The sequence below is a fragment of the Nanorana parkeri genome, unplaced genomic scaffold (assembly GCF_000935625.1).
Source record: "Nanorana parkeri isolate BGI_ZX_2015 unplaced genomic scaffold, ASM93562v1 scaffold657, whole genome shotgun sequence".
Classification (NCBI taxonomy): domain Eukaryota; kingdom Metazoa; phylum Chordata; class Amphibia; order Anura; family Dicroglossidae; genus Nanorana; species Nanorana parkeri.
In genome coordinates this window covers 140,972-163,143 of record NW_017306925.1, presented here as the reverse complement: position 1 = coordinate 163,143, position 22,172 = coordinate 140,972, and the positions used below count along the sequence as shown (strand labels likewise).

General features: G+C 41.0%; 1 protein-coding gene across 1 annotated transcript in view; it reads right to left on the bottom strand.

Annotated features, from left to right (window-relative positions):
- The window catches only part of DIS3L2 (DIS3 like 3'-5' exoribonuclease 2), a 328,965-nt gene that overhangs the window by 169,995 nt on the left and 136,798 nt on the right, over window positions 1–22,172 (bottom strand). Inside the window, exon 9 of the mRNA XM_018563342.1 lies at window positions 12,027–12,200. Coding sequence (XP_018418844.1) covers window positions 12,027–12,200 — 174 coding nt within the window. The remainder of the gene's footprint in view (window positions 1–12,026; window positions 12,201–22,172) is intronic.

Here is a 22,172-nt window from a genome sequence, read left to right as displayed (position 1 = left end):
GGACTATAGAAGACCTTTTGATGGCCTAAAACCATAAAGCAGAATTCTGCAAAACATGGATCTACTGGATTGATTTCACAGCCTCACCTGAATACAGTTTACTCAATGGGTACTTTTAGGAAGACTTCCTGCTTGTCCACCCCCAATCTCTTTTTCTCTGTCTCTCCCTCAAACCTTCCAAAAAATATTTTGTCCCTTTGGTCTATCACTCCTTATTTAGGGAGGCCCTTACAACTGTTGTGTGATAGAGATTATCACACTTCCACAGATTGAGAGCTCCCTATATAGAGGTCTCCCTTTTCTCATTACCAGACAACTTCTTTCATGGTTAACTTGCATCACATGTGACACCCATGTAAGCTTCATGTGGCTAGGATCTTGGAATTTTTACACAATTTTGTTTTACTGTAATCGATTTGGAGTCTAAATGATAAGATTGTGGATGATTTCTTGTTTTGCTTTCCAGAATAATGTATTTGCGTTTATAAACCCGAAAATAAAAGTTAAAAAAAAATCAGCAGTTTAGAAAGCCATTGCAGTGTGCTAGCCTTTCCTGTCAAAGAGGAAGCGATATCACCTTCTCAACTGCTTTGCACATCATCTTTACTACTAAATGTGTTGCTGTTGAATCTACAGTGTAAGAGCAAGAATATTCATCACAATCTTATACACACAAGGATTTTTTTTTTTTACAGCCCACAAAAAGGCAGTTCTTAATGTCCCCCTGACAGGTACAAAGCTGGGTCAGCCTCCCCAGGCCTTACAAGAGCTGTGCTACAGGTTTAGCTGTGGTTTTGTAGGGGTAAAATAGCAGCCACTTTTTTTGCAATGGGAAGTTACCCTAGAGCTTCAGGTGCATTTGAATATAATTTGTTGGGATATTTTATCAAATTAAAAAGAGAACTATGGTTTAGGGATGCACCGATACCGGTTTTTCGGAACATGAGTACAGATATTTATTTACCGGTACTTCCACTAACAATCTAGCTTGGAGCCGCCTGGCATGTCATTACCCGCCACTCAGCTTCTTGATTGCCCGGGAAACCAGCTGCATGCTGTTTGGCGGGCTCGATGCCGATTGGCTGGGAAGCTGGCTCCTTGGCCAATCAGCAACGAGGGAGCTTCCGAGACAATCAGGAAGCTCCAATATCAGGGAAGGTATCGGAGCATTTGGGCGAGTACAAGTACTCAGTATCAGCACAGATCCTAGTAGCGGTGCATTCCTACTATGGTGTGAGTGAATTACACTCAATACCATAGTTAGAGCAGACGTGTCGCATTGAAACGTTCACACGTTGGCTCTATTGATCGGGAAAGTATGCAAAAACATATCGCTGATCCGATCATCTCCCTGCAGAGTCACCGCTCCCCGCAGGGATTCCCAACTCCCCTCTACGGCCCTCCAGCACTTATTGAAGGAACGGACAGGGAGGGGGCGGGCACAGTTGGCTCTGCCTCTAGGACTGCTGCATATAGCAGTCAAAAGACTGCTATATGCTGCGTTTTCGGTCACAGGAGGACACAGTATATGTCCTCCCGTGTCCCTGAGGAGAACGATGGAAGAAAAACAGTTGCCACATAGTTCTCCTTTAAATATATTTTCTACCTGCTACTGCTCTTGCTAAAAAAAACCTTTAATAGATAAAAACACAGAAGCTGTTGAAAGAAAAGGTTCAAAAAATAGATTGTATGTTGACCAATAACGTAAGCTAAGAACACTTACAGTATGTTTAATACATAGTATGAGTTAGGGGTTTGGTTGCAAGAAACAACTTGGTAGGTCCAGTTCTGTTTTATTTTGTATAACAGTAGCAGAGAATAGAAAATGGTGTGAAGAGACCACCTGTTCACACAGTTCAGAAAAGTAATACCCAGCAGGGTGTTCCAACAGCCTGCATGTGAATATCCCCAGGTTTATTAACACAAGGCTCCGCAATTTCCTCTTCTTCGACAGTTCAGCCCAATTCTTAAGTATGACCCTTCTCTTGGGGCCAAAACAGTTCAAAAGTGGACCTCTGGCTTTGCCATCTTCTCCTGCGCTCCTACGCTTGCTATTTTTAGTTCATTGTTTTCTATTTTGGCAGCTGAGAAAGCACCGTGTGTAATTTTACCTCCTGCTTCAGATTTCTCCTTAAAAAAAGAATACAATGTCCTGTTTATAATAATAAAATCATTCACTGGCAAAGAAATTAAGAAAAAAAAAATATATATATACAACAAAATGCCGAGGAGGCAAAGCAACTGGAAAATGTAAAGCAAGCAAAAGTCTGAATGCCAATTAATCGTGTGAGCAATGGTCCCAAAAGAGATCTACCATACCAAGTTACTATTTGCAAAACAGAAAATGGGAGATTTGCACAAGAAAGGAGGGTGCTTAAGCTCCAAAAAGCATGTACTACAAAAAGGTAAATTTAACTTTGCATGTTTGTTTAAAAGAAGACACATGAAACAAAAGGGGTCTTTGTGACTGACTATATGGTTTCATTGCAATTTACATTTAAAATGATTATAGTCCAAAATTAACGGCAAAGGGTGGCAGCTCTTCACTGGTTAGTAACCATTTCATTAAAAACATTTTTTTTAAATAAAAGGCCATCATTGTATTACTTTTTTTTATCAGACCTGGCAACAGGTCACAGAAAAAAAACGAAAAAAAAACACACAGGACCCAGGGAGGTGCCCAGTTATTTTAATCCTCAACCGTTTGTTTTTTCACTCCAAGTTTCTGATCCTCTCCCATCCCACCTCTTCCATTCTCTAGTCCCTTAAGATAAATCAGTCTATGATCACATTTTCCTGGCCGCAGTTTCAGACACTGAAATACAGTGACCATAGTAAATGTGCACACAGCTTTGAAACAATGTGACAAATGTTGTAAAATGTGAACAAATGCAAAATTCCATACTAAACACAACAACCTATTCTATACTTCGAACTAGTCATAAAACCATCCGTTGATTGAGAATAATGCACCCCGTCTTGTGTAAACCAGAATACCACAAGCTACCAAAGATTCATCCTATACTGAATAAGCTATTAATACATTCCAATTTAGAATTTTTAAGTTTAATGCCAGTAGAAAAAGCTAAAACACAAAAGGAGCATTTCAGTAAGCTTCATCAGTACTCCAAGCTTGTTTATAGGTTTAAAGAAACCCTGTAACTACCTGTGATCAGTTGAGCATATCAATGCGAAGGGAAAAAACAAAACAAACACTAACAAAGTATGACTTTAGTGTTCAGAAATCTACGTTCCCTGCTGCAGTTATCATTACACTGAAACTGACACTTTCAGAAAGTGTTGTATCACACTTCCTTGCACTATATCGACTGCAACTTTGAACAGGAGCAATTGCAGCCTGTTCCATCAGAAGTGGCTCATCTCTCGCTATAGGCATCTTGAACACTGATTTGCCCATGATCCTTTAGCAGCACTTAAGAGGTCCATAGCCGCTAACTACAAAATAGACGTGTGCAGTAGCAAAAATAATGCATTTTACTAGAGATGGCTACAGGCACCTTTCTGAGCAAAAACAGGCTGGAGTTATCTGGGAATAATGTATATATAAGATAGCACTTCGGGGGGAAGAGACATATACACACATTATATATATACACACACACACATATATATATATAGTGTATTACTTACACACAACCCTTTAGAAGAGTCCATACATAAAATGACATTCCTTAAGTACATGTTGATCATATACCAAATGTATAGATACCAGGGTTTCGTCTGATCAATAAATGTTACTCATTCTGACAAACGTCTCAGCTACAGGCGCTCATGTCATTGCATACAATACAAGTAATGTTCTTACCTATGGCCTGCAATGTATTTTTAGTTGCCTACCACCTATTGTACCTGATATTTTGACACCAAGCAAATGTAAACATTGCGAAAAACAGGTTTAACAAAGGAAGGAGACTGACCATATTGATTTTGGAACACTAAAAATAGTGCACACAACAAATCCATTGATGCACATAGCAAGTAGATCGATTGCTTCATTCAAAGGATTAAAAACATCCGTTCCCGTTTCACAGTACATCCAGAAACATGCAGATCATTCAGTGTGTAAATGAAGGCAGGGAGGATTATTAGAAAATTAACCCTTTGTCTGATCAGTTACAGAAATTAAATTTAATTAATCTATTTTTATTAAGAAAAAAAAAGGGGGGGGGGGTTGGTTTAGTGGGGAAGTACAACATTAGGATCCATAACAGGTTAGGCCCTGGACCCAGCAAAATTGTGTAATAGTGATCACATCAAAGCAGGGGTCCATGGGGTCAACCTATTCATAAAGGAGTGGTGTTTTATGTTCACAAGATATTAGTTACTCCATCCTCATTATTTGGTAAAGTTCAGCTATCAACTCTAAAGATCTTAGTGGAGTGCCAGTACCTAGAAATAATTGCTTCAGCTGCTCAAAGAACAGATTTTTAGCAGTTGAAATAGAACCATGAAAATGACAAGAGGAGTGCAATTTCTGGAGGCAGGACAATCCTTGAAGAGATTTGTGTGTATGTGGGAGATACCAACATTCTAATTTAAGGTGCAGCTCCACTAGATATGGGTGTGAATCCCCACATCAGCGATTCCTAGCACAGAGAGCCATAGTATGTATTAAGTCAAAATTTGGTTGTAAGTCTGCCAAACTTAGAATAGAAAGGTAAAATGTTTAAGAAATTATGTGAGAGGTACCCATGGGAGAGTGGTCAAAGGGATAGGTGACTAATCCCTTTCAATAAGAACCCATAGTCTGCAGTTGCAAAGTGAGACACAATCCAGCCGGGTTGCTTTATAATATAATTCAGCATCAAGCAAAGAGACACCCCCTTGATTTTTTTTCCCCTGACAAAAGGATTGCACATCAAAGCTAGCTTTCTTGTCTGTCCTTACTATTTCACTAGGGATTGTTTTAGGCGAGGGGGGGGAATCATGTAAATGCTAATTAATCCTGTATATTCAACTGTTCTGGTAGACATACATTTCAGGGCAAGCTCAAGCCATTTTCCTGGACCAGATCTGGAATGCACTGTGTTCCGTTTTGCCGCGTTTTTGCGTTCAATTGTAGGTCTTGCTGGGGTACCTCTGCAAGACCTACAGATAGCCAGGAAAAGAGCAGCACAATGCTTGCACATAAGACACATGAACTTACCACAGTTCTTTTCCGAGCTGCTGAAATTATTATAGCCAGGGACGACCTGGGCAGCAATGACTCTCCACTTTTCCATCTTCCTATTATTGTTCTTATATTGCAGTATTTTTCTGGTCTGGTCTGGAACTGACTGCGATGGTGTGAACCGAGGCCAAGAAGAGCATAGGAAAACATTGGGATGCATTTTAGGTCCAGAAACAATCTGGTCTGGAGGTGGTGTAAATGGGCCCTCAAGCTTCAGTGCTTTGCAAGTTTACTTACTGAAGTCTCTGTAGACTTTAGATTCCTGTACAAAAGTGGGGAGCTCTATTCTCTGGGCTGCTGCATGTACAAACCCATTTTCCATGTATGCTTGCCTATTGTAAGTCCATGAACAGAGTCAGATGGCATTAGCCAAGTGCTTCATTAATAAAAAATATATATCCATTGATAAGGGGCAATCCTGTCTCACCCCATTCCCAATCAATAAGGGATCAGAGAGCTGCTATTTCACCCTATTTCTAGCAGTTGGAGATATGTATATGGTCATCATTTTGTTGACAAATCCCATGGAGCAGCTTGCATGGAGAAAGGAGGCATATACAAATTTCCAATCCGCTCTGGCAAAGGCTTGCTCAGTGTTGACAGATCACAAACAAAAGAGGAAGGGAGTGGGTTTGGGCATGACTGATTAGAAAGTCTTTTTAGAATTAGCTTTAGCTTCTATTTGTGGTACAAAACCAACCTGTTTCTTGTGGATTAGTGAAGGAATGTATGACTTCATACGACTTGAAAAAAAACATCTTGAGATCCATAGTAATTAATTAGAAGGGGCGATAATTAATGCAATGTGAGGTATGGTTATCTGGTTTAAGAAGGACCACTCCATAGACTTTAACGACCGGTCCGAAAATGGACATTCTTTGGAAGTGTATACAAAATTTTTTTGTCAGATTGTCCAGGCCATAGCTTTTACCTGAAGATCTGTAAAAAGGTGCAGTCAGGTGTAAGACATTTGCGAGTAAGGTAGGGTAATGCAAATCAAGATATTCCTGCAATATGTCTTTATAAGATGGCTAAGTGTCTAAAAAAAACATGTCTGAGGGATATTATATAAAGTAGTAAAATTCGCTGGAATTTCTCAGCGATTTCTTCAGGACTATGGATCAAACCCTTGGTAGAGGAATTTAGTTTTGGGATATACCTAGCTCTCTGCTGTCATACTGAGCAAGCAAATATCATAATACATTTGGTCCCGTATTCAAAGAACTTACTCCTAGCTCGATGCCTACATGTAAGGTTTTTGGAGTCAGTTGAGCTCTGTATTTTGGCTCGAAGTTTAGTGAGTTCCTGTAAAGTGGAGGAGGAATGATTTTGCATATGAGAAGTTTCAATCTCTGCAAGTGCTATTAGCCTAGTAAGATCGGTGCTCCTTTCCTTTTTTTTGAGGATTGCCATGTTTGAAGATGATGCGACAGCACAGCCGTAAGGGCTTACCATTTCACCAGAGATGAAATTGGTTATATAGGATCGGATCTCAGTTATACAGGCCACATCTAGAAGGAGTTTATTAGGTTTTCAATAGTTTCTGGGATCATTAACGAAAGAAAAGGGAGCATGATCAGCCAAAATTTGGTTCCCAATTTTTTTTTACGGAGGTCCAAGGTAAGGCATGGATTGAGAGCAAAAAGAAAAATCAATACTGAAAAGAATGGTGCACATTTGAAAGATAGTGGGTACCATCTTTGGACTGGGGACGTTGGATGCACCAGATGTTCATGAATTGTAACAAATTGAGACTTTCAATTTGTTTAGGTAGGAGAAACCTATAAGGGATTAAACCAAAGGAGGTATCTAAAGACGGATGATAATTTCACGGGGCAAAGAAGGGTAAAAGGCAAATGGCCACTCGTCTCCTTTTTTAAAGAGGTTTAAAGCTTAATAGCCAGAGAGGTAGCAATTATGACGACGAGGAGCCTTGGTCTTCCAGAAAAAGTGTTTTCAGGAGGAAAGGAATTTGGGTTTTCATTTATGCATTCTACAGAACACTTGGAAACTTTATTTGGTGAATTCAGGCCCCTGGCAATTAAAGGAGAACTATGAGGTGAGTGCTTTTCACTCACCTCATAGTTCTAGCCGACCTGTGACAATGAGACTGTCACAGGTCGGCTCAGTAGATCGGGAGGTGAGCGAACACATACCGGGTTCGCTCACCTCTCGATCCTGTCACGGCTCTCTGCCGTGACAGGGGAGGGGCTGGATTCCCCTCTCCCCGCTCCGATCCGCAAGCGCTGACTGGCGGAACGGACGGGGAGGGGGCGGGTACAGCTGGCTCTGCCTCTAGATAGGCAGAGCCACCTTTCACTCACGCAGCTGTGCCGATCTCGACATCGATGTCGGGATCCGCTCCGGCTGCAGCGTCTCAGTATACCGCGAGCTGTAGCTCGCGGTATACTGAGCCTAGGGTGACGGGAGGACGCTAGTTTGTGTCCTCCCCTTACCCTAAGGAGAACTATGGGGAAAAGCCCTGACCCCATAGTTCTCCTTTAAAGAGCCAAACTGCAGATTAGCTATTTGGTATCATGTAGGTTTGGAAATCAAATTTAAAGGGGCTGCCTCTGCCCTAGGAAGAAGAGGAGGTATGGGGTTGAGAGGGGAGATAGTGAAGGGAAATGTATAAATAAGGGTATTCTAGGAGACAACAAAATAAGTTCCTACTAAGAACACAGAAGACCTTGCAGAGGGTCAAGGGTTATCCTTAATTAGTAAGGTTGATACAAGACCCAGGCAAGTCCAGCCTGGTCCGTGCTGAGTGTAACAGGATCTGAAATTAAAGCTGTTAACCTGGGACGGAGGAAGGGGGAACATAGGATGTGTAATAAGGAGATAACTCTTGTCCTAAAGCCCACTGAAGGGGTTGCTACAATAATCTCCAAGTGAGGTTAACGTGTCCGGGGTGCACTGCACACATTCGGTAGGGTGGCAAAATTGCAAAGGACACAGTTGAACCCTGTTATAAAAAGACCTGGGACCGTGGGATTGGACCAGAAATCAAAGTTTTGAACATATTGCTTTAGCCTTCACTTTTTCCATTTAGATGTCTAAATACCAAGCAATATCTCTAGCTGCAAACCCTTTTACATTTGCCAAGAAGCTGTATCGCCTTTATTCCGTTTGCTTTAATTCTTAGACTATTTTTCCAGTAATAAGTCAAATCACACAAGCATGTATCATCTGCTCTTTACCACTCATATTTAACAGAATAGGTGGGAGCAAGATTTTATATATTCCCTAGATAGAAGTTACTCATTTACAAATTAACTTTTTTATGAATAATCAGTCTCATTAGGTCAGAGTTAGAGTCACTGCACACTTGGTATATTACAAAATAAGCAAATGGTTATTTTAGCATGATTACAAGGAACAAAGCCAACAATCAGCTAAAACATACATAGTACAGTGGGGTAGATAATTCTTTGAGAACTAGAAGAAAAAAAAAAAAACATCCTTTGTCGACTTTGCTGAGGCACCAGCGTACGCCACAATACTTTACCAATTATGAGAGCCCCAGTTCCCCACAGAACAGAGGATTGTCCCTGTCCACACAGATTTCCCATCTGCGTGTCATAATGAGCTATGGACCTATGGAAGGTCAATGGAAATGGCCAACTTGTTGCAAGCAATGCTAAAATAAATACCATTGCTTGTGATGACAGGATTTTTTTTTTTTTTTATGCAGATAACATTTATGCCTTCTCGTTCTACTCAGCAGCTTCTTAAGAGAACACATGATGCAGGCAAATGCAACTATCCCACAGTTTATCTTAGTGCTGTTATTACACTATCCCAAATCAACATGAAACGACCATGACCAAAACTAGATGTTACATGAATAACGACATTAAAGAAAAATCAGCTTATAAATGTAGACGCTTAAAAAAACAAAACTGAGCAAAAACCATCTCTTAAAAAGGAGAACTATGGGGTAAACATTTTTCCCCAAAGTTCTCCAAAGGGTCACGGGAGGACATATACTATATACTAGCGTCCTCCCATGGCCCAAAGCTCGGTATACTGAGAACGCTGCAGCCGGGACGGCTGTCACACGTCGGCTCGAACTATGAGTTTGAGTGAAAATCACTCACCTCATAGTTCTTCTTTAGGGACCAGTTCAACATGATCGCTTTGCAGTAATGCAAAACAACAAGCAGCAACACATTAAATGCGCAAGTGTGATGCAGCGACAAGCATTCTAAATGACAATTGTTCTAAATGTAAAGCAAATATGTTGCGCTCGGTCTATGTGGAATGTAAAGGAAAACCTGCCTTCATCTCTTAGCCGAGTGCTGCTCAAAAGCTCGATTTTTTCGTTGTTTCCGTAAGTGCATTTGAGTTCTTTTACGAAATAAATATTTGTGTTATTGCACTTAGATAGCCTCCTCTTTGTCTCCTTCAATTTTTCCCTGTGGGACACCATTAGGTGAATGCCGCCATTCCGGGCGGCGAGGGATCAGGTGACCGATGGAGAAGGAGAGATCCACGCCGGTACTTGACAAGGAGACATTAGAAGGGGTTGGAAAACCAGAACTTAAAAATACCTTTTTAACAAGGAGACCCTCTTGGGGAACTGTCAGTGAATGTTTGGAGGACCGATTGATCAAGTGTCACTGAGAGAGGGAAGTTGCCCTTTAAGTGCTGTTCGTGGGATATGCATGTAATGATACATGCCCCTTGAAATGTCAGTTTCTTTGATATTATTTTAGAGTTTTGATTTATTTGCATGTTTTTTTTTTAGGAGGATTGGAGGGCCACCACAGAGCCCCTTCTTCCTTCTCAAAGTTTGTTCATAGCTTGAATTAATATCACAGTTTAAATTTAAGTTTTCCGTGTTGTTTTACTACAATCGCTAGCCAGAGGTTCGCATGTTTGAGATATACATGCCGAAACAATGAGGTTGATCACTGGCACTAATTCTGAAGGTTGCAGTGTTGATTTTTATTATTCTTATTTTGTTTGTGTGTTGAACCTTCTAGTCATATGTAAATAATTCACTTGCATCAATATTTTTTCACACGGATTGTCGTAATTTTACACAGATTTGTTTATTAACACTTTAGTGTGTAGTTGGTTCACATAGACCGAGCGCAACATATTTGCTTTACATTTATTCACCTATACACATTGTTGCGGCTGGTCCAATCAGGTAGTTAGGCACGCATTCCCAGCGCAGTGATTTCTGTGATATAATTGTTCTAAATGGCACTCCACCACACCTTCTGACAGGTTCTGAAGGTAGGTGTGTTGAGGTGCAGACAGTGATGTCACTGCTATTTTAATACAGTAAACTCTGGGTGTGCAAAGGTATTTTATGCACAAAGTGGCTTTAGATCGTCTGTGGCTTTTACGGAATATATTTAAAGAACTCCAGGTAAAAAATGTATTAACCTTAAAGTGACATTAAACCCTCAGATTTGTTTTAACCTAAACCAATACTGTAATGTGTGCCTTACTGTAATCCATGGTTGTTTCCCTTTTCTTTGCTGCTCTTCCTTTTAAATCCTCAGGTCTTCTCATGCTTGGGGAGAACTTCCCTTTTCAGCTCAGGGCCTCTTCCTGTAGTGCTGGCTCAGGTTACAAGCCTATACAAATCTATACACAGACACCGTGTATCCATTCCTGAGACAAGGCAGTCTGCTGCAAAACAGAAGTTCTGCAGAGCATGAGAACAGATACAGATTTATAAGGAAGAGCAGCAAAGAGAAGGGAAACAACCATGGATTACAGTAAGGCACACATTACAGTATTGTTTTATGTTAAAAGATCTGAGGGTTTAATGCCACTTTAAGTGCTCCTTTTTGCCTAGGATCAAACAAAGTTATACATACCCAACTCTCCTAGCCAGCTTGCTCTTAGACCGGTCCTTGGTCATAACGTTCTATACACAGTGTATAGGATGTGAGGTGGGCAAGGGACATACCAGCACTGCAGCAGTGGAGACAGGTAGGAGTGAGAACTGTCACAGCCAGCAAGCTCAGAGGATCAGGTTAAAAGAGTTATTTTTGACCCTAGGCAAAAAAAACACGAGCACATAACCCTTGCAGTGTGGGCTTAGCCCACTTTTACTCGGGGTACTTCTTTAAATTACATTTTTGTGTCTGGAGTCAAGCTTTAAATAACGGATTGACTTTGCCTTCTCTATGCTGTGTTATGAAAAATGGTGGCACCCAATTGGAGAAATAACTGGGTCTCATGGGACAGATAGAGACCATAAGCTGAATAGTTGTCAGAGATATGGTATCTATGCCAAGCCCAGCCATCTTCAACTTCGTCATGCCGTCCACACCCTTGTATGAAGGGATACAGGTTTTCCTAGGAGGCACTGGACCTGTACATTTCTGAACCTCCTGTGATGTGTATGACATAATACATGTTCCAATACATATTTATAGTATGAAGACCAACCTGGACTCTGTATGAATACTTGTTTGTCCAACCCTTTCTACAAGTGCCTCACTACCTGCATTACTAGCTCATTACTGCAGGGTCCCACAAACAATGACTCTTATCCCCTACGGCAGCTATAACCGCTATGCAGCTGAGATCCATAATAGGTAGCCCACACACAGCGATATCAGAGTTGTCGTTTTGGTGAGAAGCGTTACAATAGTTGACTTGGCAGTAGCTTCTGTAAACAATGGCAAAGGCTAGGGTTGTTCAAAAAGGACCAATTAGTGAGGCGAGTGGGATTGGTGCAAAGCCCACCCAAAATGGACTGCCACTCCTCTATTCTTGACTCAAATCAGTTGTGGAGGGGTGCATTCCCACCGCGCAAATTTGATCTTAACTGTGAAATGACTGGTGTAAGATTACATTTACTAACCTCAGATCTCTTCTTCTTTTAAACTCCTCCTGAGGAATAGTCCATGGCAAGTTCTGTGGCAAGCACTGTAGTACCTTTTTGGGGAATTCTGAGAAATCCACCCCATATTCGGTTAATATTCCCTCAGTCTCTGGTTCAATTTCTCCTGCCTGTCCAAGGCTTTTCATTAGTGTCCTAAGACAAAAACAGACGTTCAGTTTAGGAAGGAAATTATAATGCACATCTACTCATCAAGAAAACCAAGAATACAAGAAAAACTGCAAAACATTTTAAAAGACATAAAAGTGCACTTTAAAGAGCATCTACAGTTAAAAACTAAAAATATATATTTTTACATTGACTTTCCATAGGTTCTATCCCACTCCTAATAACCAAAAATCGATCTAGAACTCTGAAAACTCACTTATTGAAAATGCCCATAGGATGTACTTCCTCAATTCACGGACACAATTTCCCTCAGTCCCGGGAATGTTGTTCTTTGTGTCATCACTCCCACAAAGTCTGCCTTCTGAACTACAACTCAGCATCTGAATAATGTAAAATGATCAGTTGCTTCTGGAAGCAATGCATGATGGGATGTGTAGTCTTGAGAAATTAAAATTGCCTCACATCAAGCAGCAGGTAAAGAGATGCAAAGCACACAGAGGATCAAGGAAGTTGTGGAAAGCAATGGGCAGGCGGAAGGCAGCACTCACTACATTATATTGATTTTTTAAAGTAAGTTTTGATTGCATTATCAAAAACTATAGTATGTATTTCCATTACAATGCTGATGTTCTACCAGGATAGTATATGCTGTGACTTTAAAAGTCGTTTAAACTCAGGTCTATATGCCATGGACAAATATAGATTTCATAAAAAGTACAAATTGCCTAATGAGTCAAACATTCTTTACAACAATCTGCGCATAACAGACATACCTCTATCAGAGATGACTGGAGGAGCCATAGTCTAAAATATTTTATCCCTATCCTAAAAGAAGCACTTGGATCATGGGGACGAATACATAAACACAGTAAAACCTCTGAATTTCTATTTTGCCTGTTCCATTGTCTACCTCAACTATTTGTTCCCTTCCTTTTGTTTTGAAAAATAATCACCAGCACACCCTGCTACTGTGCAAAGCTGGATTTATTGTAAATCTATAGTCGTTCCAGATAAATCCAACCTTTGAGGGCCTATACATGAATGATACCTAACGAAAAGTCAATGCAACCAGTGATTCAACAGTCAGGAGCATAACTTCATTGTGGAGACAACATAACAGTCTACTATGGATATGCAGACCTTGCTCTGTTATAACTTAAAAAAAAAAAGCTATAAAAATAAAATATTTAAAAAAAACACAAACATTGTACCTCTGTGATGGTAGTGCACACTAAAAAATATGCCAAAACAGTGACAGCCAGTCAGGACAACAATGCAAAAAAATAGCACCTGTGCACAACAGGGACATTCCTTAAAAATGAACTTTACCCTCACCTTTAAAATAACAAAAGGTACCTTTACAAATGTTTAGTAATGACAATCTACAAACCGATACATCTAGATAATTGCTGGCTTTTTATTCTTTGAGTATTTTGTTTTTCCCCATTCCTCTCACAGTGGTCCTTTTTACTAAGAGCAGATTACTAGATCTACCTTCACCTACCGCAACTCTGGCACGTCACTAGGACATGTGACCATGCAGATCATCTCAGGGGAGGAAAATGCCTTTCCGAGATTTCGTGAGATTAGAGATAAGATTTCCCAGCAATGCTCTGCAAATCTCTGCTCCTAGGATGCATCACTTTGGCACATTACATCATTTGTACCAAAGTGGACCAGGAAGTGGATGAACTCTATTTGCAAGTAAATGAAAAACATGTTTGCTTAATGAATGTAATATGATTATATATTAGAATGCAGTGCAGCATGCTGATGTGATTTTTAGTGAAAGGTGGTAAACGTCCACTTTAAGGAGCATTTGCCCACTGATCCATCCACAGACTGTACATGCTTGCCTATTCCAATCTCAGATGGGTATGTGTGAAAAGAAGGGCAGGGGAAACACTCAATATAAACTGTTAAACAATCACGAGCCTGCAGCGCGCAGCAGTTACCAATAATTTTGTTTTGGGCACAGAGTATACCCTTCCTATCTACTTCTTTAATCTCACTCTGCAATTGTATTGCATTTTTGATCAAGTGACAATCTAGAGGCAACACCCATTTATCAGCCTTTAAAGACTCTCAAAATACAGACAAGAACCAGCCTTACTGCTATTATAAAAGGGGCAAAAGCTGTAAATGGAGCCATTAGACACTTTAGAAATGTTCAGAAGTACACTATATTGCCAAAAGTATTGGGACACCCCTACAAATCATTGGATTCAGGTGTTCCAATCACCTTCCAATCACCTCCATGGCCACAGGTGTATAAAAAAAAGCACCTAGGCATGCAGACACTTCTAGAAACATTTGTGAAAGAATGGGTCGCGCTCAGGAGCTCAGTGAATTCAAGCGTGGTACCATGATAGGTTGCCACCTGTGCAATAAGTCCATCCGTGACATTTCCTTCCTACTAAATATTCCACGGTCAACTGTCAGTGGTATTAGAACAAAGTGGAAGCAACTGGGAACAACAGCAACTCAGCCATGAAGTGGAAGGCCACGTAAAATGACAGAGCGGGGTCAGTACTGAAGCGCACAGTGCGCAGAAGATGTCAACTGTCTGCAGAGTCAATAGCTACAGACCTCCAAACTTCGTGTGGCCTTCAGATTGGCACAACAGTGCGTAGAGAGCTTCATGGAATGGGTTTCCATGGCCGAGCAGCTGCATCCAAGCCTTACATCTGCAAGTGCAATGCAAAGCGTCAGATGCAGTGGTGTAAGGCACGCCGCCACTGGACTCGAGAAGTGGAGACGTGTTCTCTGGCGTGATGAATCACGCTCCTCTGTCTGCCAATCCGATGGACGTGTCTGGGTTTGGCGGTTGCCAGGAGAATGGTACTTGCCTGACTGCATTGTGCCAAGTGTAAAGTTTGGTGGAGGGGGGATTATGGTGTGGGGTTGTTTTTCTGTGGTTGGGCTTGGCTCCTTAGTTTCAGTGAAGGGAACTCTTAATGTATCAGCATACCAAGACATTTTGGACAATTTCATGCTCCCAACTTTGTGGAAACAGCTTGGGGATGGCCCCTTCCTGTTCCAGCATGACTGCACACCAGTGCAGAAAGCAAGGTCCATAAAGACATGGATGAGAGAATTTAGGGTGGATGAACTTAACTGGCCTGCACAGAGTCCTGACCTCAACCCGATAGAACACCTTTGGGATGAATTAGAGCGGAGACTGCGAGCCAGGCCATCTTATCCAACATCAATACCTGACCTCACAAATGCGCTTTTGGAAGGATCAAGCATTCTCATAGATACACTCCTAAACCTTGTAGACAGCCTTCTCAGAAGAGTTGAAGCTGTTATAGGGACTACGACTGGGATGCCATTAAAGTGCGTGTAAAGGCAGGCGTCCCAATACTTTTGGCAATATAGTGTATATAAAAAGGGAGACATCACTGCAGTTGGTCATTCTGCCTGGTCAGCAAGACAACCATTTTCTTAAGGGCCTGTACTATTACTGTATCTTATGGTTATATCAATTTTGTTTGCTTTATAACTAAAAATACACTTGTTTTTAGTAAAGGTTGGTAAACTACAAGAAAAATGATTTAGTTTATAAACTACAATTTTTTTGCACAATACCTAGCTCAGCATTAGGCAACACAAAAGATGATATATTTAAAGAACAAACACTTTGTTCCAGAGCAAGCAAGACTTAAGAAATGTTATAACCAGAAGTTGGAAACCCTTGTTGAATACCCCAGGAGACCCAACGCATGTAGCACTTGGTCCCGTAAAAGTGGCTTCAAGATGGCGAAGTGGATTGTGGTGCAGTCAGGGGAGCGCAGAGCTGGCAGTTTGTGTCTGCTTGGCAGGTTTGGTATCTTAAGGGAGTCCAACTTTAGTAGGAAAACAAATCCATAAGAAAAAAAAAAAAAAAGATACATTTCTCTCAGCAGAGAGAAGCAGTTAATGCTAGCAAAAAAACTGAGGATCCCTAGGCAATGGGTGGAATTATATGGGGGCTGTGCACATCTATTTTTGCCAGTGTCCAGTTACCTGAAGGTGGCAGCAAATAACCCATTAGTCTAAGAATCCTGTACTGTACTATTAGGAAATGCACTTATTTCCAAACTATAGTATGGATCTGATGCTATATGCACTGGGTCCCCTGGAGGATTCAGAAATGATTTTCAACTTCTAGTGGTACTCCAACTTTAAACGCCTCAATTTGTTATTATGCATAGCCTTAGAGATTTAAAGGCCCACTTGCATTACTGAATAACCTGACTTGCAGATTTCCAGTGTGTTGCCAATGTGGGACACCTTTCATTAGACATGCCAATTTATAGATTACATTTTCTTTTTAACACCTAAAAGCAACAATCAGGTGTTGACAACCGCATTGCCATGAAAGCTTCATTTTCAGTCTGCTTTCCTATACACATATGTTGATGGGTATAAAAACCACATGCTGCAGGAGAAAATATAGCTAGGCATGCTACACTTGGTCCATTTACAAATGTTTTCACAGAAGATTCATACAAATGTTTGTCAGGATTTACACATTTTCCCAACGAAAACCAATTAGAAAAATGTGTGAAAGTTGTAAGAATCTTGTATAAAACAATTTGTAACTAGACTCCGAATGGTGACAGATCACAGAATATATGATACGTTTGGAATATATACCAACAACTTTGTATATAATGGGATTCCTAGATTCCTTTAAAATTACGATTGCTGAAAATGTGATTACCGTGCACTGCCCTGTGTTCTCATCACTGCTTGCATGAATCTTTCAGAAGCATAACTGGAAAAGACTATATAGCTGGAATGGTTTACAGAAACAAAAACTTGTTATTGTAGCGGAGATTAAGTCAAGTGCACAAGTGTATAAAGCTGTGCAAGGATGATGGAACTAGTTGGGACTTATTCATCTAATTTCATTCTAAACCTGTTATTTGACAATGGAAAAGAGAAAACCTGGACACCGTGTCAGTAGTTTACATAAAGTCTGCCATGGGCTTGCAGGATAAAAGTTGATATGTGATTTCATTCCTCTTGGATTTGCCTGGAATAATGCATAACATTCCTGCCCCAACAAATGCCTGTCAAAATAACAGCTAAAGGGAGAGGGATCTGTATCTCATAATCCCACGCTTTATGGCCTCACCCACCTATCAAACCAGACAGACAATTTTACCAGTACCACACATGCTCTGCAACTGCCAGCTTGTCTGGAACCATATGAAATATTAAAAACAGCTATACTAAAGGGCCACCATACAGGTTACAATCCGACCATACAATCCTTGTAAAATCAACTTTGGATAGGCAAGGTAGGTCCTCATATTACATAGTTTTGGTAAATCTAATCAACTTGTATCTAACTAGGCAAGCACTTTACATAGTTGTTGGTACTCCTAAAGGAAATTGCACAGTCAGACTAACTTTTTTTTGGTGGATTTTAAACAAACATTACTAGGAAAGTGCTGAATGGCAAAGCAGACCTACAGCTTCAGGGAAAAAAAAAAATCTAAAAAATAACACCCTTAAAAGCCCATTTCCACCTTTGCAGAGGTATTTTTAAAAAACATATGACAGCAAAGTACACTCAGTGTACATGAAGCAGACATATGCAGTTCCTGTTTATGAACACAGAACCTTACATTTTCCGTTTCATATTCTCATGGAAATGGCCGTCTCTGTGCTCTTCAAGTTATGTGCGTCTCTGGAGGATTCATTAGTATTCATAGTGGCAATACCAGTTTTATGCAGCACTCTTGACTGGAGAGCTCTTGATAGGTAATATTTGAGAAACCTTTACGCCTATATTAAGAACTGAACTGAGGAGCTCATTTAAAAGCAAGTGTTGGACTTTGTAGATTCTACAAGTCGTACTGTTTGTTCAAAGAGGAGTGACCTTTTCCAAGTAGTATCTGGGTTGTTTCCAAATAAGCAAACCAATTGTTTTCAATAGGAATGTTGAACACTTGGATATCGCATTTGTACCCATTTTCTAATAACGCATTTTGTTACGTCAATCAAAATTACACTCTTTATAACTTTTTTTTAAAATTGTGGTTCACAAGTATCCTCCAACAGCAAATATGCTGGGAAAGATATGACCACGATCCCTTATAATCTAAATGAAAATCACAAAAGAGAAGTAGATCTAAAGGATTTTTAGGGAATAAGGAATTTTATATTTCCCCAGTCCATCCACTGATCAAGAAGGCAATAAATAGAATATAAATTAAGTTGAACACGTAATACATGCATAACAGGAAATTTAGTACCCTGAAAGATTCTAGGGATGGAAGTGACTAAACTGCAACAAAAGAAATTAAATTGTGGCCCAGATTTGAGGATTCATGAGCAACTGAACCATATTAATGTGTACTAGATGGGTTACTCAGTTGCTGAACCCTGACAAGCAGCTTCAGTGGAACTTTTAAGTCCTAGGTTTTGTGTGCATGTCCCCATCCCAACACCTACAATCATTAAAGTTCACTGATGGACCAAGCTCTGTTGCACTGAATGGACTTTAAAAGCAAGCAACAAAGCCTGAATTGGTAAAATAAATTAAGGAATTAAATTAAGAATGATCCTAAACTATTGTTGCCTAAAAATGAGTGAGGAAAACTAGATGGTATTTTATTGTGCAAATAACCATCAACCACCAAATGTGTACAAAGGTTAGCACATTAAATGTTAACAGTGTATGTAATTATGACACCAGTCTCTGGCCCTAAAAAGTTAACTAGAGGTAAACTAGCTAGGCGCTACATTTTTCAGTTTATGCATGAAAAACTGAATGAACGTGTCATGAAGCAGTTATTGCCCACTCCCATGTTCCATCCCAGTTACAGAACAGCTGTTAGATACTTTTTTTTAACTCCAAGTCCATACATAAAAATTAGACACAAAGACAAGCAACTTGATTCAAAACTCCGAATTAGACTTCAGCCTTTACCAGCTTAACATAAAGTAACATGTTTGCATAAACAGGTCACATTGTTTGAAGATGGGTTTATCAATTTAGTTTGATAAAAACAATCCCTGTATTCAACATTTTCTTTAATAGGATTAAATAAACGCAAGATTAATTATAAAATGAGATCGGGCCCACAGTTCGTTATAAAAGAAAGGGCATACAATAAAACTGTTAAATTAGAAAAGCTCCCAACAGTTACAGCTTGATGAACTCCATCCATCTAAAAACAGTTGAACAACACCTAAGTGAACACCTGAGGCCAACCATTTAACTTTACAGGGAGAGGGGTTCTTACCTGGGAACATCAAGCAGGGACTAACCCGGACTTGCCAACCCTCAAAGCAGTAGGGAACTGAGGGTGTAGTATGGTCCTTTAAAAAAAAAAAAAGGACATGCCACATCAGTCTTTGCCCTCCTGGTGTGCATACCCGCCTAAAGGGAGTCTTCGGGTATAGGCTCCATCAAAATGGACCATGGCCCCAGACCTGTAAAGCACCCTGCAGCAACTGCACATGCTGCTCAAGGTGCCAAGGTGAATGCCCCATGCAGGATCCAGTGCCCTAAGAACATTACAGGCCAGCCCCACAGAGGAGAAAACTTATCAAAATAACTACTGTTTGGTGCTGCAGTGTCTGTCTTCAGTGCAGTGAAATATGTTAGTGTCTTGAGCAGAAAGAAAAAAAAAAAAAAAAGAAAAAAGGGTGTACTTCTCTCTTTTATACACTAGTATAAAAAAACAAGGGCTGTCCCAACAGCTTTGACTTGCCAGTATCTAATCTAAAGGAAGCTGATAAACCCATCCATTCCAGTATTAACTCCTTGTGTCCTGTGATGTACGATCAAGAAATTAAATATGAAATTCCTCTTTAAAACTGACCACACCAAGCACTGAAGCAAATTCATGCTAGCATGGGACAGTTTGCATCCCTGCATGACCCAAAAGCATCCATGACCGATAACAATGGCTTACAAGTCCGGTAAACAACTAACCCCCACAGGTAATCATAAAAGTATCCCATTATTTAGTGGGTCGCCTGAAAAACCTTGTGGAGTTCGCTAGTATTCACAGTGGTGGCTAAACATCCACATGGTAAAACTTGGCAAAAGTTTGGACAAAAGGTTTAAGGGGTGGCCCGCAGATTTGGCAAATCAAAGCCTGATATTGGTAAGCCCAAAAAGTACTAACACTACTATTAAAGTGAATCCTAACTGGGAGATTGGGGAACTTTACCCCTCAACTCAGAGGCCAGAGTGATAGTTTACTGAAACCACCTTGCAATGACAAACAAGCTGCCAACCTCATAAGGGGACACTTAGTAATGGTGTCATGGGGCCAGACTAGCAGATGAAAGCTGTAGCAATGAGGTAAACTAACAGCTCAGACCATGCCCAAAAAGAGGAAAGAAATTAATTTAGGATGCTTTGGCACAGGACATAAGGATGGTAAAACAATGTCCTGGTTAAGCTGGAAGGCATGGACCATCTTAGGACAGGAGGTCTGTACAATCTCAAAGTGCTCAGACAGTCTGCCAGGAGTTTGACTACATCAAGGTAGAACAGACACATGGGCCAGTTGAAAGCAATGAGGATCCTTGGATTGCCCTCTGTCTCAATCCTGCGAGAGAGGCAAGGCAAACTTTCCAAAGGAAAGGCATAGATCAGGTTAAACTGATAGTATTGAGTAACCAGAAATTCATGGCGAAGGCCTGGGGATTCCTGGTCCTGTCGCCAAACCTTTGCTTTGGGGACACTGAACAGGTTGGGGTAAATCCCTGGAACTGTTGCGCTCCTAGTATAGAGACCATCACCCCCTGGGAAAGAAGCTAACCTAGGGCAGCAAGAAGATCCAGTTGTCTTTGAGATCATGGTAGGTTTAAAAGTAGGAAGCGAGAGGAAGACAGGGAGCAAAACTCTAGCAACACAGGTTACAACACTCTGGCCCAAGCGCCCATAATGTCTCAGACACAGATCAAGAAGGTAGACATACATATGCATACTTAATGAGGGTGCCCATGCATTGTCCCTGGGTTAAGTGGCTTTGGAGGGACAGGGCTTATGATTAAATAAAAAGCCCTGGCTTAGATTTTGATTCTGAGGCTTAGTAAGGACAAAAGGGAGCAAAAGATTTTGCTGCCAAGGTTTGGATGACCTCTTCTGTGGTGAAAAGATACTGTTGAGCACATTTGTTCAGTAAATCCTTTGACACTTCTATCATGAAACTACCAGGGCTTAAGTAAAGGGCATGTGTTCAAGGCACTTCTTGCAAAGGAGTTTAGCAGTCCAGCACAGAATCCACTGCATGTGGACAGAAGGGAGACCAAACCTGGAGATTTGTCTGAGGATATTCACCAGTAGCACAAGGTCACAAGAAAGAGCTCAATGTTTGAGAAGAGGGGGGTTAACAAAGATGGACGCCGTGTCCCTAGTCATAGACTTTGGTCAAAGAAATAAGGTCGGACACATCACCATGGTGGCAACGGCAGGTTGCACAGCAGGGCCTGCAAGGGAAAATAAGTCCTTAACCCCTTAGTGACCAGTGACATCCATAGTACGTCACTGGCACCGGGACCGTTTAAACAGACGCCGGGACCCTGTTTAAACTTGTAAAGCCGACTGCCGGCTTTACAGAAGAAGCGATTAGACTCAGTTGTCGCCCGATCGCTTCACCCCCACCCCACAGCCCCGCCGTGTTTCCCGGGCTCCGTTGCCCCTCCTACGGGCCCAGCTTCCCTGGTGTTGGGAAGAAGCTGGGGAGATGAGCGAACCTCCATTCACTGATCCTCTCCCCATACTATGGGACTGGGAGCGAAGCATATTACACTTCCGGTCCCATAGCTGTCAGTTGGACTCACGCACAACACAGAGTAGCCACTAATGACAGTGGAATCAGTGCCGTTCTGTCATAGGAAAAAGTCCAGCCTCTCCCATACACGGAGGCTGTTCAACATTGCAGCCAGTATGTGTAAACTGCCCCATGAGAAGCAGCATCGACTCAGGCAGCCAGGTGTGATGGAGTAGAGGGGGGGGGGGGGGGGGTGTGGGGGTTACCA